Source organism: Leucoraja erinacea, chromosome 30 (genome assembly GCF_028641065.1).
Source record: "Leucoraja erinacea ecotype New England chromosome 30, Leri_hhj_1, whole genome shotgun sequence".
NCBI lineage: Eukaryota > Metazoa > Chordata > Chondrichthyes > Rajiformes > Rajidae > Leucoraja > Leucoraja erinaceus.
Window position 1 is genome coordinate 7,105,875 of NC_073406.1, and position 19,018 is coordinate 7,124,892.

The following is a 19,018-nucleotide window of genomic DNA, read 5'->3' on the forward strand; positions in this document are numbered from 1 at the left end:
GTAGACCAGGCACAATCCACAATGAGTGAAAAACTGAATTAATGTTGCAGGTCAGAGTCGAGCATCACAAAACCAGGCCCTTCCATTCACCATGTTCGTGTCAACCAGCAATGCCCATCAATACTAATCCCATTTATCAACACAAGTTCCATCTCTGAATATTCCGTGGCAACTGATGTACTCTTCTGGATATGTTCTAGTGTCATGAGAGAATCTGCCTCCACATTCACTCAGGCAGTGTTGAACATTACAATGTTCAAAGTCCATTATTAATGGTGATGGTGAGGTGGTATAAATATTTGATAAACATTTAGGATTAAGTGAATGATAAGATCTAACTTGATGGAACAAATTGGAACAAGAACTTCAATAAAATATCATGATAATGATGACAAAATATTGTTTCATTTATTGTAATTGCATCATATATTTTTATTTTGTAATAGAAACCTTGGAAAATCAGGACTAAGGGTATCCTGTCTTGGCCTAGGTAAGCAATAATTCTTCTCATGCACAAACTAATAAAAGCCATTTTGATATCTTGCCTATTTTTAATTTTAAGCCGGTGACATTTTAGATTAGGAACCTATACAATACAAAAATATAGTGATTAATTAAAGATGTCAGGACTGTGAAAAATTCTCTTGGTTCATTGAAGATTAAGCCTCTACTATAGTTAAATGTTTAATTAAAATTTTGTATAGTAGCATCAGGCATTTTGAATAATTCCACAGTTTGCTCTCTTTTACTTTTTATGAAGAGATTATGCCAGGTTATATTTTTCTCAGCTGGAGTTTTACTTCTCAATTTTTACTCATGGAACGCAGGGGGGCCTTAAGTCTATACAGACTCTTAACAGCATACCCATCAGTCTTGTTGCCCCACTCGCTGCACCTATTCTCTCTCATAACCAATCCACTCTCCTGTGATTCTCCCGCCACCCACCCACAGTAGGGACAGTTCACAGTAACCATTTAACCTACCAGCACATCTTTGGGAGCTGGCAAATCATCTCAGCTGTCAGGAGAAACCCACCTAATCACAGGGGTGAATGTGTAAATTCAGTGTAGATGGCACCAGAGATTGGGACCAAACCAATTGGAGGTGAGACGGGAGCACTACCCACTGAATCACTCTGCTGCCAATAATTTCTCAGAAGGTTGTGGAATTTGCTTGTCTCTAATTTCCATCAGGCTTATGGTCACGTAAACTGATGCTAAAGGGTTACACTCCCCCAAGAGCATGAGACAGGTTACATAATCTTTAACTGGATTTATAATTGTTGCAAATGGGCCATATAGAAGAAGAAAAGGATGACTATTTAATATTTAATAGACTTTGATCAAATTGGTAGGATTGATTTGTTTCTTGGCCCAATATGATGCTGAGTCATAAAGATTCTTCTTTTTGGATTGTCATTTTATTGATCTGTAGGCATTGGGTAGAATGGTACATTTTGTTAATAAATTAACTCACCCGGTTCTGGAAATACCAGTGAACGTAAAATAATGGAATAAAACAATATTCAGCACATCAAGAAGCATTTCTGGTGGGAGGAGCAAAATTAATGTTTCAGATGAAAAGTTAATTGACTTGAAAAAACTCAAATCTGTTCTATCTCCATAGATGTTGCCTGGCCAATTGATTAATTCCAGCACTTTGTCCAGTTTTAGACTTGCAGCATCTTCAGTATTTTGCTTGAAAATAATGGTTGTCGAATAGAAAAGATTTTTGCTTCCAGATTGATGTAATTTATTGAATCTACAGCTGACATATAAACTAATAAAACTTAAGTAAATAACATTCACTTTTGTTCATGTTTTGTTTTGCCATTTAATTTTTCAACTTTTATTATTCTACAGGAACATGGGTTACCTTTGGAGGACAGATCACCGATGAGGTATGTGTCTAGTATACAAGTCTGAGACAGCATAAGTGCCATGTTACTATGGGTAGCTTGAATGAGAAATGGTCAACAACATGGAGCAATCAAAGCTTTGCGGCAATCAACTAAATCCTATTTGCAAGTAGCTTGGTATTTGTGTAAGGCACCATTGTAATGCCATCAAAAACATTGGTCTGAAACCTCGCCCATGCTATAATCTCAGAGCCGTATTTGGTCAGTTAGCAGCCTATGAAATAATATGAAGCGATAAAACTTTATTCATCGATGGAGGGAAATTCGTTTGCCAACAGTCACAACAAACAATAAGGTACATGAAAATTTGAAATTAAAAATGAGAACTAAAAGAAAAAGTCAAGCGACTGTTAGCTGGCTGTTGTGTGCACAGCGCCTTAACCGGAACGAACAAACAAACAAATAAATGCAGGCTTATCCCCATGGCAGAGGATTCTAAATCTAGAGCCTAGAGTGCCCCCCCCCCCCCCCCCCCCCCCACACCGGATCCCCCTTTGTTCTCCCACCATCTTAAAGAAGAATGTTTGGAAAATCAAAGTGGCCAATACATGTAATGTTGGAGTGTGTTACACTAACAGTTTGCCAAAGGTGATGAAGCTAATGAGAAACAGTTTGAAAGGAACAACAATTGATAATTTCTAACTTTGGTTAGGAGCTGACTAGGACACGAATAAATGCATGGCAGAGGAATTGAGATCTAGCCCCTCTTTAACCTTCCAAAGGCACATAAATTTGTAAGATGGTGTATTTGTGTAGCAGAAGGAAGATAAATATCATAATGATTGCATTTACCAGCGGGGAGCCACACGATTGGCAGCCCCGCCAACAGTCCGTTTCTTTTTTCATCTTTTTTTAATTTTTACTGTGTTAAAAGTTTGTGTAAATGTTCTCCGGTTTGTTTTATGTGGGGGAAGGGGGTGGGAATCGGGGGAAACTTCTTTTTCAGTTTCTTACCTTATGCGGATCGCATTCTCCGGTTGCTCTGCGGCTTACCAACGATGGAGCTGAGGCCTCCTCACACTGACTTGGGCCCTACCGCGGAGCGTGGACTTAACATTGGAGCCGATCCCTTGCCTGAGATCACTCCAACCGCGGCCTGCGGACTTACCATCAAGGGCTCGCAGTCTCTGGAGAGGCTCGTCGAGATGCTCCAACGATGCAGAGGCTCGACCAGCCCTGGCCCGGGGTCCGACCGCTAGAGCGGGGTAGCTGACATCCCCCTGATGCAGGAGCTGATCGCCTCGATGCGGAGGGCCAAAACGCTGCTGGCTACGGGAGTGAAGACCATCCCATCAACGGAGGGCTCGGGTCCCCTGACCACGGGAGAGCAAAGGGAAGAGATTTGAACTTTTTTTCGTCTTCCATCACAGTGAGGAATGTGGAGGAGTCACTGTGGTGGATGTTTATGTTAAAATGTGTTTTGTGTGTTCCGTTGCTTTTTATTTGTATGACTGACTTGGCAAATGAAATTCCTCACATGTTGCAAAACATACTTGGCTAATAAAGTATTATTGTGATTGTGTTTATGAGCTGCTTGAATGTGTTCAATACATCTTTATTGTCTCCCTCATTTCAGATGGCTGAACAGCTAATGACACTGGCCTATGAGAATGGAATAAACCTCTTTGACACAGCAGAGGTTTATGCAGCTGGCAAGTAGGTCATCTAACCTTTATGGTCGTTGCGGAGTACAGCATGATGCACGATTCAAGTAGATTATTCTGTTTTATTTTTGAATTGGAATAATTTCTCAGCCTAATAACTCAATAAACAAGGATTGCCCAACTTTGTGGCATCCAGCCTGGAATTTTCATGACAATAATGGTCCTATTCCTCTTCTGCAGTGCTGGGATATCCTAACAGTTGATTCATTTTCTATAGTTGCACTTCATACAATTGGAAATTAGCTCTGGACTATGAGAACTATTGCTGGTTACTTCAAATATTGTACTGTGTTCCTTAACAAATTTCATGAAATTATGTTATTTAGTGCTATCATAATACAAAGAATCGGAAAGAATTAAGTAATTCTCCCCATCATGCATGACATGCACTTGCTAAAATTCTAGAGGAAGAAAGTTACATGGATTATTTTGTCTTTAAAAATATTTCTTGTACACCAATGTAATGTTCCAGTAGTAATACCTAGCAATTATATATTAACAATCTGGAGTTCATTTTGAAAACAGAGTTCAAAATTAAAGGATTAGTAATTCACATGCACTCTTATGCACCCTTTCACACATGCACAGGCAAACCCATGTAAACACAGTTAAGCTCCCATCATTAAGTTTGCGGATAGTAAATAATTGAGCTTGGAGATACCATTCCCATGGATTTGAGAATGCTAATTACCCAATAGGATTGTTCATTATCCGGCACTAGGTCTGGTTGATCTGTTTGTTTCACAGTTGAGCACCTTGAATACATCTTTTAAAGCTGGCAATGAAAATAATTGTAGCATCTTGCTGCAAATCAGCCAGCCAGAAAACGAAAATCCCATAATTATTGGTACTGCACCAAGTATGACATTATAAATTAAGATTTTAATCAGGATAAATCCACTGATTTTTATCAGGTGGGAACACGTTATAGGGGATTTTCTTGTGTAAAATTGATCAAAAAATATTTGCTATGATGAGACAATTGACCTTCAACGATCAAAGCCATCAAGCCTTGCCTTCAATGCCATCAGTTCTTTGATCCATGGTTTTAACAACGGAAAAGCTTGGCAATAAACTCCAAACTGAGCAGATTTTTGGTTGTTGGTGTCACTTAAAAGCAAAGGTAGAAACAGCATTGTTTATTTTTAATATTATGAAATACCAAGATTTGATGTGATCCGATTTTTGTTCACTGGGCAATATTCCACATTGGTAGGTAGTCGACAATATTACAACCTTATTGAAACTGTTACTTCTGAGCCAAAGGTCATAAGCAATGCAGCTTCATAAAGTCCTTCAGTGTCTCCATTGAAGATTGTTGTGGCTTTTGCAGCATCCATTGATCAGAAGCACGTGAAGGTTGTAATCTTCCACCCCACAAGGGTGACTGATGAGCAGGAAATGCTCGGTCTGATCATCCAGTGGTACAAAATAACCTGGGCATGATTATTACTATGTTTCACTGAAAATAAATTATATATTTGTATTTAAAATAATTAATCTTAAGTACTTTTAGGTTCAGAAAATCTTAGGTATGAGGAGAATCAGGGAGGGGAAATGAAAATGAAAGCAGTGATGGCTAAAATTGAAAAAAAATCTTTGAAACAAAAAGTAACATCCTTATCCAGGTAACTTGTAAAATATATTAAACTCCACTTTCTTCTTTCTCCACAGGGCAGAAATTGTATTGGGGAACATTATCAAGAAGAAAGGATGGAGGTAATCTTATTATTCTTAGCTAAATGTTTAGAGAATTATGAGGAATTATTCACAAATCAATGACATTACTGTGCAGTTTAACATATAAGACTTGTGTCACTAATGTAATATATTTTTCTAAGTTTAGTGGTTATGACCATTTTTATTTGTGGAAAAATTGGAACAGGAAAAGCAAGCTAAAAAATGCTTCCTCGGCAGTGCTATGTGTTTCACGTATTTAGTGAATAAATATATCATCAATTCCATAACAAAGTTAACTGCAATATCATTAAAATGCAAAAACTGTCACTCAATCTAAAAGAGAAATGGAAGCATCTCCCTTTGGTAGATCAGCTCTACCATCCACATTTTTCACCACACTAATATGCAAGGGCAGATTGAGATCAAGAAGAAGGAGGATTCACATTAAGGTGGATAAATCAGAAGACCTCATCCCACCTCTGGAATTAATATTTTCAGTCCAAGACTTAATGAAGTCAGAAGTTGAAATGTTTTGGGGAAGCACAAACTGGATTTAGCTTTTTATTGAGTAAGGATCAACTGATAGTAAAATTGACAGCACTTTCCATAATTCTGCTGATGCTTGTACTGCATGTCCAGCAGATTAGAGATTCAGAACAAGCCAAGGAATGCATGCAACTAGCCCTTTTTTAAAAATAGATGTGGCATAATACAATGTCAAATAATATTTAAGATTGCCAGAAATGTTCTGTTCTGTGTTGTGAGTATGAACATTTCCTTTGTATTAGCTTTGCAACACTATACATAAAACTTCAAATGCAAAAATAGACAAAACTATTTCTCAACATTCTCTTTTCTCTTTGCAGACGTTCCAGCCTTGTCATCACAACCAAAATCTTCTGGGGTGGAAAGTATGTAACCAGATATTTTAATGATTAAAACTGTTGAATACATGTAATTGATAAGTTCAGTATTTATTTGAAGGCAATTTACAGCAGAGCCATTCAGACTGGGAAGTTTAGGATTCGATTTTCAGAGTACTGAATCATGAAATGTGGCCATGAAACTTTAATTTTGGATTTTTGAGTCTGGTAAAACAAAGTTGGATACAGAATGTCTGTGAGTACAGGGCGAGGCACATTTTGATGTAGCAGTGCTGGTGCGTCTATAATACATTTCTTTTGGCAGAAATTAGGAAAAACTTGACATTTCTACATTTTGATCACTAAGGTTGTGTTAATTATTAGTGATTTTACTGAGGAGGCTATATTTTTATTCCACCTGAGAGAGCTTGTCAATATTATTAACCTTTGAATCAGCACTGTTTAGGTGTGTGTTTAGGGGAGTCTCATAAGGCGACTTTAGCATTTTTATCTTTAAGCTATACGTGAACTTTACAAGCTAAGCCATCCATGATAGCACTAGAGAAACTGATAATGAGTGGCCTTCTTGAGCTGCTGAAATCTATGTGTGAAGGTAGGGTAGAAGGTATGAACATAAGGTATAAACCTCTACATGCACAGTCACCAGCAGGTGATACAAGATGGTGATCAGGAGTGTAAACCATCTTCATTCCATTATTCATTCTATTCTGGGATATTGGGATCGTAGGATCCCTACTATTGATCAGTAACCTCAGCATGGGCATGGGATCAAACATGTAAATTGCCAATGTTTGTGGGCGGAGCACCAAGGCAAATTCCTTGTACCTGTATATGAATACTTGGCCAATAAACTTACTTACTTACTTAATACCACTAATATTTTCAGATTTCTAATTTAAAAAATGTTGCGAACTTTGGTCCACTGCTCCACTGTCCAGCTTTTGTATGATCTTGTCTATATCAATGTAGTAGCTTGAATTCTAATATTTGGAAATGTGTTTTGATCTGAATTAACCAGGATGACTAAATCACTAATCATTGCAGAGTAACCTTTAAAACCTGTGTTTGTCATTTCTTATTGCAGAGCGGAGACTGAGAGAGGACTCTCCCGAAAGCACATTATAGAAGGTAGGGCATCATGCTGGTGGAAAAGTTGCTGCTGATAATAGTTGGTTAGTGACTTTGTTATGAAATAGTTCAGGGATCTTATTAATGTCAAGAGTGGCAGATAGAAACTGGGATCTAATTTAAGCAGAAATCTTGCGTTCAAAAGCAGGGAGATGTGAAAAAAGACAAAGGATGGTCATCATTTGCAAAGTCAACATTCATGGCACATATCTAATTGCTCTTGAGAAGATGATGCTGTCAAAATAGTCACGTTTAATAGCTGCAGTGTATTTTGTGGATGGTGTGCACTGCAACCAGTAATGAAAGGAGTGAAGTGGTCGATAGAGAGCCAATCAAACAGACTGCTTTATTCTGCCTGGTGTTGAACTTTTAGTGTTGGAGGTGTATTCATCTAACATTCCATACATCCTTGATCTTTGCTGAGTAGATGATGGCAAGGCTCTGGGGGATCAAATAGGGAATCACTCTCCATAGGATCTTCAGTCTCTGATCTGATCTTGTAGTTGCAGCACTTATCTAGCTGATCAAATTAAGCTTCAGATCAATGGTGACCTTGTGGGTCCCGTCCCCCCACCCCCACCATAGTCATGGTAATTCCAAAGATCAAGATGGATGGCTAGATCTCTTGGGTGAGCTAACATATATCTGCATTGAACTCAAACATAAATGACTAGATTCATTGATGAGACAGCATTATATATCTGAACAGACAATTGACGTCATGCTATTCAATGCTAAACATTATGCTGCTATTGGAAGATGAGGCTGTGGGAACAGGCATCATTATACTAACCCATTTCTATAATCATCATCTGTGACTATCTTAAATTTCTTCATAGAAATGAATTAGACAATAGTTTTGTTCTTGCTGTACAACACTTGTCACTTTATTCTGCCAGTTGCATCACATCCAGAGAAGGAAAATCTCTGTAGGATTAAGCCCTTCGGTTTTTAATGAATATTTGTATTCTGCATTGGCAGGACTGAAAGCTTCACTTGAGCGGTTACAGTTGGAGTATGTGGATGTGGTATTTGCTAATAGGCCAGACCCAAACACACCCATGGAAGGTGAGTTTCATTACACAAGTAAGAATGTAACACCAATTTTTAATCTATAAATTGTGAAAAAGCACTCACCTCCTCTTCCTTCTTACATCCTGCCTCAATGAGTAACTTCTACAGTAAAGGTTCAAGAAATGTCGATCGGCATCTTTACAACAATGACAGACTGTTTACTGATAATTAAGCGAAGGTCACCATTATAGGACCTAGAATATCCATAGGACCTCTGATCATTTATTAGAGAAGTGCAAATGTTAAGAATCATTCATTAGTGGACTTTATCTGTTTTACATGGGATTGATTTGCAATGCCTCTTTCCAAGTTTTGTTTTATCCCCAATCTCTTAAAGAATAAATTCTTGTAATATTACAATACCACAGAGGGCTGCCAAATATCTAGTTCATACTCTTTTTGTTTGAGGGGGGCAACTGAGTAGTACTTGTACTATTCCCTGTGCACAACGCTAATATGGCTGGGCCTAATGGCAACACACAACTACTGGCCTATCTGAGATCAGCTACAGTATATTGGGAAGTAGCATTTGAACCAACAATAGTTTATTGATTATTCAAGATTCAAAACCTTTGATATAGTACATTTGTTGCGAGCAGTGTGAAGCTAAAAGTGCATGTTTCATTTAACTGTCTGCTTAGTTGCGGTGGCCCAAAGGGTCTGTGTCCATGCTGTTCATCTACATGACTCGCAAATTAGACCAAATAATTCACTGGAATTCCAAATGTCGTAAATGTGCATGCGTAAATTCTAAGCTCCAATAAATTTGTTTTGGGAACAACAACAAATTGAGAACATTTTGCTATCTGGATTATTTTTTGGTTCTCCTTTGACAGATTTTTAAAGATTAATTATCAAGGTATCTGTATTTATTCTCAGTGGAAATTTTAAATTTGATATTTAAGCCTGGTGGTGCTTTGTCTGATGCTTCGCACCATGAGAGGGGCTTGCACAACACCAGACTATTATATGATCCTGATTTAAGCACCCAGTGATTTTTCTTCTTTTATACTATCCAAGTATTGATACAACTGAGCAACACTTGTTTCTGCCTACACCTTCAGCGTTTGAGGCAAAATGAACATGAAGGTTTATTTTTAAATACAACAGATGTAACTTGGAAAAGGCCCATAGGGTTTGCCATCCTTGGTGCAGTTCTCACATGCATATCCTTAGATTAAGCAAGTAGATGCTTTCATTTCAGTTTTTTTAATGTCAGGTGATTTAAGGATCGAAATATGGGAAATAAAAATGATATAATTTACATGAGGAGATGCTTGGAAGAACAGAGTGGAACAGGGGAGGATGGTATATTGGGAGGAGTAGCAGTTTGAGGGTGGCTAACCCAGTTATTTCCTTTTGTATTTGCCTTGAAAAGGTGAGTTGCCTCCTGTCCTTCATGTGAAAGTAAACCCACAGTACTATGGCTAGATCTAAGAATAAGACTAGACACCGCTGAAGGAATGCTGATGTTTCAGAGTAATGTGGGACTGGAGAAACACCTTCCGAGAGATGGAACTTGTCCTCCTGGTGATCGCATACTGGGAGGTGCTGTTGGAGTAGCTTTGGGCAATAACTGCTGTGCATTTTGTAGGCAGTGCACAATGCAGCCACATTGTGTCAGTGGTGAAGGATGTGAATGCTTAGATCGGCAGACAGGGTGCCAGTCAGCAGGGGTGTTGTTTCTTAGATGGTATTGAGCTGCTTGAATATTGATGGAGCTGCACTCATGCAGGCAAGTGGAGAGTCTTGCATCGCATTCCTAACTCGTGCCTTATAGGTGGTGAAACTAATTGGCTTCTAATTGCATCTTTGTTCAAAGAGCTTCAGAATGGTTATTATTCGAAATATTATTCAGCTTGATGAATTAAAAGATTATCGGTCTAAATCTGACATGCACGTTCCACATTATTCTTGACCAAAGGAGTTGGGACCAGAGAGGAAAATATTCTACTTGCCAGAATCAATACAATTTCAGCACAGAATGTAGGAAACAAAATGATAAATATTATCTCAAAAGTCCATTATGATTTTACCATAATGTTATTGAATTGTTTTTTTCAATGCGCTCTTAATGCAATGGTATTTGAAAGAACCATTATATTTGTTAGATGTACTCTTTGGTCAATGTGACCAAGCAAAGCCTATGATGGTGCCACCTGTCTGCAACATCGTCACAGGATAAAATGACAGGATCATTTTTCTTTTCTTTCTAACAGTAACTGCTCTTTAAGAAAAGTTCCTATTAAAGCTTTACTGCATCCTGCAATGTTTACTTATTGGAGGTCTGATTTTTGAATTTAGATCTTGTTTCCCTTTACTGAGATGTTAATCACGAAAAAAAGCTTTGCTGATCTCAGCTGGGTTAGTAGTTCAACTGTAGTTGATAAGGATTAGAGCCAACATCCCTATTCCTGGTTACACAAGCTGTAAATGATGACATTCTGACTTGGTAATAATACCTTAGAGTTGAATGGTAAATCATTCAATAGATATTGGGTTTTTGAACATGGATGCAGAGAGTTAACAATGGTGGGATTGTACCCCAGGATGGAGTCAACATTGTTGCAATTTAAGGAAAATAAAAGAAGAAAATTGGGGTGGCTGGGATAAATTGGCTTTGAATATTTATACCAGCTCTGCAGTTCCACATAAATGCCAGTTTAATTGAATCTTTGATCCATGACTTCTATTTTTCCTATGAGACCGTAAGGCATAGGAGCAGAATTGGGTAATTCAGCCAATCGGGTCTACTACGCAATTCAATCATAGGTTGAATTATAGAGTCATAGTGTCTTACAGCGTGGAAACAGGCCCTTCGGCCCAACTTGCCCACATCGGCCATCATGTCTCATTCACACTAGTCCCACCTGCCTGCATTTGGCCCATATCCCTCTAAATCTGCCCTATCCATATACCTGTCTAAATGTTTCTTAAATATTGCGATAGTACCCGTCTCAACTATCTTCCCCAGCAGCTCCTTTCATACCCCTACCACTCTTTGTGTCAAAAAGTTACCCCTCCGGTTCCTATTAAACCTTTCCTCCTCACCTTAAACCTATGCCCTCTGGTTCTCGAATCATGGCTGATCTATTTTATCCCTCTCAACCCCATTCACCTGCCTGCTACCCTTAACCTTTGACGCCCATACTAATCGAGAACCTATAATCTCCACTTTAAAAAGACCCAATGTACTGGCCTCCACAGCCATCTGTGGCAATGAATTCTACAGATTCACCACCCTCTGGCAAAATAAATCCCTCCTTATCTCCATTCTATGTTTTCATTCCATCCCCGTCTTCCACATTGTCCTTTGCCCCATCTCATACTGTATATAAAGAGGGCAGGATGCCACTCTGAACCTTGTGTAAAGAGAATCACACCAGTGGTACAGGATAAGTTCCACCCCTCGTTAACTGTTACCCACTTGGGAGGATCCATCTCCCTGTCATTATTCCCGATTTCCAGCCGTTCTATTCAAAGTAACTCCATTTCTGCTGAAATGTGTTTGTTCTTTTATTACTTCATATAATCAAATACTGCATATGTAAAGGAATTATGTTCTATTGGATGACTTTTGTAATACTGTATATCAGCATGTTAGCAAACTGCTAACATACTTTTAAATTGTCCGTCATTTGGAGAAATATTGTGGTGAAAGTCCTTCAAAGTTCAGTACAGAAATGCTCTTAATCAAATCAATCTAATGAAGGTTATGCTGACTGCTGAGCGTACTACTAATGTGGCATCACCATAAGTCTACAACAAGAGGTTTATAAAACAATGTCCCTTTTGTAGGCCTACATGAATTGTGTGTGTGTGTCTGGTTGGAGGGATTAGACTAACTTTCAACACATGCCTGTCTAAAAATCAGACGTTCAGGCTAAAATCTTGACTTCCCTAACATGCAAAACTTGGAATAGAATTACAACTGTACATTTGATGATGGGCAGACAAATTAATGGGTGAAAATATGCAGTTTGGTGTGGAATCTTGATTGTATGCCACAGTGCACATGATTTTGCACAAGAATGCTAGCAGTTCATTTGTGAGATGTCTTGTACATTGTACAGTGAGAATTGGCTGGGTGCGTGTTTCATGTCTGTTCATTTGTTTTGTGTTTTCATAGATTTGGGTGAATGTAATTTAAGGACATAATATGGAAGTAATACAAGTATTCACAGACCAAGTAATAGTCTGAACATATTTCAAGTGATCGTAATTCTCTGAATGCTGGTTGTTGGTGATAAGATTGGGGTTTTCCCTTTACTAGAGAGGGGATCACCTGATCATTAGCAAGGAGCATCAACACAAGTATTTTACACGGTGTGAATCAGGGTTTTGGAGCAGAAGCTGCAATCATGGATTGTTGAGAGCAAGGTTTAAATCTTGTACCTCCGATACAGAGGTACTATGTTTGTTCACAAAGAACCCTTGTTTCCTGAAAAGTGAGTGTGATATCGACCAGCTAAAACATTTTTGTACTGAAAAGCTCCTTGTCAAATACCTAGAACTGATCACAACCCAGAATGTTATGTCTGAGATATGCATGTAGTCAGTTTAAAAAGATAAATTTTTGAAAAACAGAGACATGGTTTTGCCTGGCTGATAGGCTGGGTCTTTTTTCCCCTGGAGTGAAGGAGGCTGAGGGATGATCTTGCAGAGGTAAAAAAAAAAACACATGGCATAGATAAAGTAAAATACAGAGTCTCTTTCCAAGTTAGGAGAGTCAAAAACTAGAGTACATAGATTTACGATGCGAGAGGAAGGGAAAGAAATAAAGGGACCTGATGGGCAACTTTTTCATATAGGGGGTTCAGCATACATGGAATGAGCTGCCAGAAGAAGTGACGGAGGTGGGTCAATTACAACATTTAAAAGACACTTGGACAGGTACATGAAGACAAAAGGTTCGGAGGGATCTGGCCCAGGCATTGGCTAGTGGGGCTAGCTTGGATACACAACTTGTTTGGCTTGGATAAGTTAGGCCAAGGGTCCCGTTTCACTGCAATATAATTGTATTATTCTATGACCTGGTTAGATGATTTTCACAATTCCAGTTCCCACAATTGTAAAATCCTTTTTGGTGGTATTTACCATTGTAGTTTTTCTCAACTGTCTTTGAGATGCACGACTCCCTTGAATACAAATCATTCGTTTTTCGTTTTAGTTTAGAGATACAGCACGGAAACAGGCCCTTCGGCCCACCGAGTCCGCACTGACCAGCAATCCCCGCACATTAACATTATCCTACACACACTAGGGACAATTTACACCTATACCAACCCAATTCACCGTCTTTCGAGTATTGAGTTATAAATACTCAAATCCTAATCTATACCGAGCTACTTAATGTTGAATTACCATTAAGAAATCATAACATCATCAGCAAATTAAATGATAGAAGCGACAACTAAATGTATCCACTCTCATTCCACGGGAATGAAATCAGGAGTAGGCACCTTGAAGTGAAGGAGATAATTGATAACCCGCTCACTCAGTAAACCTATTGAATCATCAGAGAGCTAACCAAAGTAGCTCCTTGGATGCCATTTCCTCTGTACTGCACTGGATGAAACAACAAACTTAATTCCTGTCTCCACTCCTGTATTTATTTTTTGCACCATGACCCTCCTTTACAAAGTTTGGAAATGTCGTGCTTTTCACAGACGTTGGGGGAAATGAACACCAAGCAGAGGGTTCAAAGATGTGTCTAAAGATGTAGATTTAAGGAGATTTTTTTAAAGGGAAAGAAATGGAGAGTTGCGATCCTTAGACAGAGGTTTCTAGTGCAGGTTTCTGATTGATGACTGCCTTTTGCAATGGTGAAGAGGAAAGCACAAAGACTCAAGGAAGAAGGGCATAGATTAAGATGTTGGGTTATTTTGCTGATATTTAATTGGTTCTGAGACTTTGACAACCAAAGATTGTAAATGATGTTTTCCTCACTGCCACTCCTGTCATATTAATCATCTATTTCATGGTACATTTGCCCTTCCAGTTAACTTTGTCAAGTATGTTGATTGGTACTACATTTACAATTTAATCTGTGTAGGTAAACAAAAGGGATACTGTCTTTTAAACAGTATTTTGTACCTTCATTGATAGAGTGCTCTGTTTTTATTTTTACTCCTACTATATTTGAACTTTTACATGTTGAATGTGTTTTATAACGTGTTTCCAATGAAGGTGATCATTGCACGGGACTACTGTTTTCTGAGCTTGGAAGTCATATGTGTATGTATGTATATGTAGAATTTAATCTTGCCTCTCCCATGCCCTAAATTCTACAATGTAATGTGCCTTCAGCTATAAACTCTGGTTTTTTTTAAATCTTTTTTTTATTACCAGGGGATCCATTTAGTTCTTCAAAGTCAAGAACATTCATCATTGAAGGTACACAGTACCCAAGAAATGAGTATTAATACTTAGCTGTTCCAAGGCATTTTATGGGGCAGATTGTTCGTTCACTCTGCTCCCACTTCCTCCCTTTCACCCAGAGAAGTAACCTCCCCATAAAATGCAACTTACCTGAATTCTTAACAACATCTTGCAAGTAAATAAAATGATTCTGTCCTACCCTTTTTGCTTCTTATTTTTGAACATGTTTCTTACGTTTTGAACGCCTCCTTCATATTCCTAAACCATGCATGTTGTACAAATGCCAATCCATTAGGGTTTAGCACTTTAATTGACTTTCTGTTTACGTGCTTTCAGGTTTGCCAGCATTTCATTTTGAATTCCTCTCATTCTGTGAACAGTAGTGCTGTGTATAGTAATGTTATGTAGATAGAATTACCGTACTCTGAGAAATTTATGCGCTTCATTTGTTTTGCACAAGTCTTGTTTCTGATTTTGTGGAAATTAAATTGAAAATCTCCACGGCTCCTTCTACAAGTGTTTGCTTTGGCTGATATTTTTTAATTAAATGTTTGCCAGATGTTAAAATTCATTTTACTTTTTCTTAACATTGTGATTTTTTTCCCCCTCATTAACATGCACCATAAGTTTTTTTATAATTATGAGCAATGTGTAACATGTAGGCTGTGACAACTTTTAGTCTATAACAATACATTGTAAAAACTGAATCCCCGTGAAAGGCAGTAGGCAGCCTTGCCATTTCCCATTGCTAAATGGCACACGTCTGCTGAGTAGCAAGGGGATGAAGGAAGCTGTTGCAGTTGTTTCTAAACTTGGGTAAGTATGAAACTACTCAACTGAAACCTGTTCTTCTGGTCACTTTGATTAAGCAGCAGGAGGTTTAGTTTATCTAAGTAATTTATGACCTCATGTTCTTGCTCATGCTAACGCTACCCTGTAAACTACTTGCCTCAAATGAGTTGTGCATTACCAATATGTCACTGTTAGATAGTGCTAGCACACTGATTCAAAAGTCAATTATATATTAATGCGTGCAGTGAGCACAATTCCCAGCCAGACACCCAATTCACCATGCCAAGTTCTTCAGGAAATCTCAGTGATTTTTGTGACGTTTTTGCCAATGGTTTACATTAAAGAGAGTCCACCTTGAGTAATAGGGACTGCAAGTTTACCCAAAGCAGCTAGCAAATATGAAACCTGTAATCAGATTGACCCCTTCATCAGCCTGCAGTCACCTGCAGGTGTAAGTGATGTGATGTAAGCAAGAGTGGAGAGTTTTTATCATGAATACTGACGACGCAACAAATAAATGTTTACTTGCTGCAGCTTAGTGTAAAGCAACAACAGAAAATATATAATAATCAACAGTGTACGATAAAAACTAATAAGCAGTAGAATCCCCTTAAGAGCAAGTGTCAGATGTGTGAATTGAGACTCATTAAGGTAAATACAAAAATGGTCCTCCGGCACTAATTATCATCTATTTGAACCAGATAACTATTTCGCTGTTTCCCACCTGAAATGTTAACTATATCCTAAAGACATTTAGTGTCACTAAACAATCTTTCCAACTCCAGTAGCAATAAAATATGAAATGTATATGTTTTATAGTCATGATCAAATCTTTGTACAAGTAAAGAAGGCTGGGCAAAATTAATTAAATTAGAACAACAGATTGAAATTTAAGTGTTTAAAATAAGTACGATTTAATTCTATTTTCTGGATAGATCACAGTAAATAGAAATCATTTCCTAACATATGTTATGAAGTTATTTGAATGCTATTCAAAACTGTTATATATTAGCTTCACCCTAAGTAAAATTTCTTAAAACTGCAAACATATTTTTGGCAATTAGATGGTTTAAACTTGTTAAAGGTTTTGCTTGAAACACTGGGCTATGTTTATTTAAGGGAATTACGCACTGTAGTGCTGCAGGTGAATAGAATTTCTGCATGAGTGTGTGAGCCGCTCAGACCAGGAAGCTGGTATGTTCAATTCTGAATCTGCTTTAGGTACACTCATCATAGGCAGCACCTATGACTGACAGTGCTTGAAAGGGGAGCTCTGCCACGGTTCTATCCTGCCTGCTGTCCAGTAACCCTCAAAAGCAAATGTACAGTTGTGATGCTTTCCACTGTTGAATAACCAAAATTACTCTCTATTCATTGTTGCCAAGAAGAAGAATGGCAAATTGAGGCTTGCCAAATTAAATGTTACAATTACAGTCTAAAGTTGCCATTAGCATTTAATTCAAGACATGACATTTTAATGCCTTATCAACCATCTGTGGCCAGTTGTTTGCATTGGTGAAAGTGACCATGTAGTGCAGGTTTCACTGTAAATTAGTAATTATTGCAATCACTGCTATAGGTTATTTTGGTGATAGACTGGTACTGTTTTCAGCACAGTGGACCTGGGATAAATTTTGCTAACTGAAATCGCCACTGCTGAACAACTAACTTCACAATATTCACTCTTCATGCAAACAGTCCATGCAAATTTGCTGCAAGATTTATTGTAAGGAGTTGTTCAGCTAACTTGCAACTGCTTGATTCTGTTCACAACCCTGATCATGTAGCAGTGACAGTTATAGAATTCTGCAGTGAATGACTAGTAATAAATAGATGGACTTTAATATTATATTTGCCCGCATTAGTGTACTTTGGGGATCTGACATTTCAGAACATTGAAACTAAAGTGCAACAGAAAATTAATGTTGAGGAAAATAGTCAACCATTGAAATATTATCTACCATTTAAATTCAGAGTTATGGTTAGTGTTGTAGTAAATGATGTAACCACCATGCTAAGTATATTTTGAAAGTTGCATTAAGACAGAATGTGGATAGTATTGTGTGATTTTATCCCTGGCAAGATTAGAACAAAAATAATACGTTCAAAATTAGCTTTATTCTAATATTGCCTGGGATAAATTAAATATTCGGAAATATCAGGACCCTCAAGTACACCAACGTGGATGAAAATAATATTAATACAGTCCATCTATTTATTCCTTACCATTAATCATTCACTTAAAAATGTTGTAACCTTTGTTTAAAGGAGAACAATTAGGACACAGCAGTTATAGTTAAGTTACATAAGAACACAATAGAATAAAGAACCAAAGCTAATGATACTGTAATCGAATAAGACAAAGTTCTATTGTGCAAGAGGATATCTAGTGTCAATTAACTGACAATGTCAGCAAACAGGTTAGCAGTGGAAAATCTTCATATAAGATTGATCAGGTACATAGCTCCCAACAGATATAAAAAAAGCTGCACCAAAGATTTGAGCTACTTTAGTAAATACATCGAACTAAACCAAGGTTTAAAATGAGGCCTTTGTTAGGCCAGTCCATGATAATCATGAAGAACATAGGGGAAAGGGGGAAATTAAAAATCTAAACGGGGAATTCAAGTTCAGTAGCAGATTTGTTAAAGGCCCATCTTGAGGCAGTGACTTGTGATGCCAGAGTTGGTTGATAAAGTGTCACCAGAAGTGTGTTTGAAAAATCCAGACATTTGGTTTCAGGAAAAAAATGGCCGTATAAATACCAAGTTGGTTGATAGGAAGCAAAAAGTTAGAGTACAAATTCTGGAGTTACTGCTAGAAACACTTTAGTTTTTGGTATACATGGCTGATTTGGACTTGCATGGTGGACCAAAGTCTCAAAGTTTGCTGCTCGCAACATAGTAGGAGACTTTTAATCAGTGAAGTCTACAGAATTTTCAAAAAGCAGTAGATGTGATTTAATGAGCATTTAAGAGGGTGATCCATTTTGAAAAAATAAATAAGCAATGATAACAAATAATATTTTATTTTCTATGATGTACTAAAGTAAAGTTGTAATCTTGAGTTGAATAAAAGATTTGTTAGAAAAACCTAGTACTGTTTCAAACTTCAGGAGGTCCCAGAAATAAATGAAGTACATTTTGATTTAATTAATACCAAGGTAATGCAAGTATTGTGGGTATAGAATGGAGTTAGATTTGGGGCATGTTGTGACTGGAAGGGCATTAAAACAATGAGGAGAGGTTATCACTTGTTTTCCAGATTAAATTATGATCACAAGGAGATATTAAAGATTTTATAATGTTTCCACTTTGCCAGTGTATGTTCAGAATTGATGCTTTCAAAATTAAATAATACCTTTTAATGGAGTAAATTGAGAAAGGACTGTTTCCACAGTAGGAGTCAGAAAATAGATTTTGTTAATTTAAAAATGATTGCAGTTCCCATCATTAACATGGGCACAGTAAACAAGGCCAAATCCAGAAGCTCTCTAT

The 19,018-nt window shown here is 37.7% G+C and overlaps 1 protein-coding gene across 14 annotated transcripts in view; it reads left to right on the top strand.

The window, feature by feature from the left end:
• The window catches only part of kcnab2a (potassium voltage-gated channel subfamily A regulatory beta subunit 2a), a 126,098-nt gene that overhangs the window by 93,542 nt on the left and 13,538 nt on the right, over nt 1-19,018 (top strand). For 10 of the 14 annotated variants that reach the window (XM_055659314.1, XM_055659313.1, XM_055659319.1 and 7 more), the window contains 8 exons: nt 447-490; nt 1,863-1,900; nt 3,495-3,574; nt 5,257-5,301; nt 6,129-6,173; nt 7,231-7,274; nt 8,256-8,342; nt 14,700-14,744. In XM_055659314.1, the coding sequence (XP_055515289.1) occupies nt 447-490; nt 1,863-1,900; nt 3,495-3,574; nt 5,257-5,301; nt 6,129-6,173; nt 7,231-7,274; nt 8,256-8,342; nt 14,700-14,744 (428 nt within the window). The remainder of the gene's footprint in view (nt 1-446; nt 491-1,862; nt 1,901-3,494; nt 3,575-5,256; nt 5,302-6,128; nt 6,174-7,230; nt 7,275-8,255; nt 8,343-14,699; nt 14,745-19,018) is intronic. The other 4 variants (XM_055659320.1, XM_055659322.1, XM_055659323.1 and 1 more) reach the window with 1 other exon arrangement.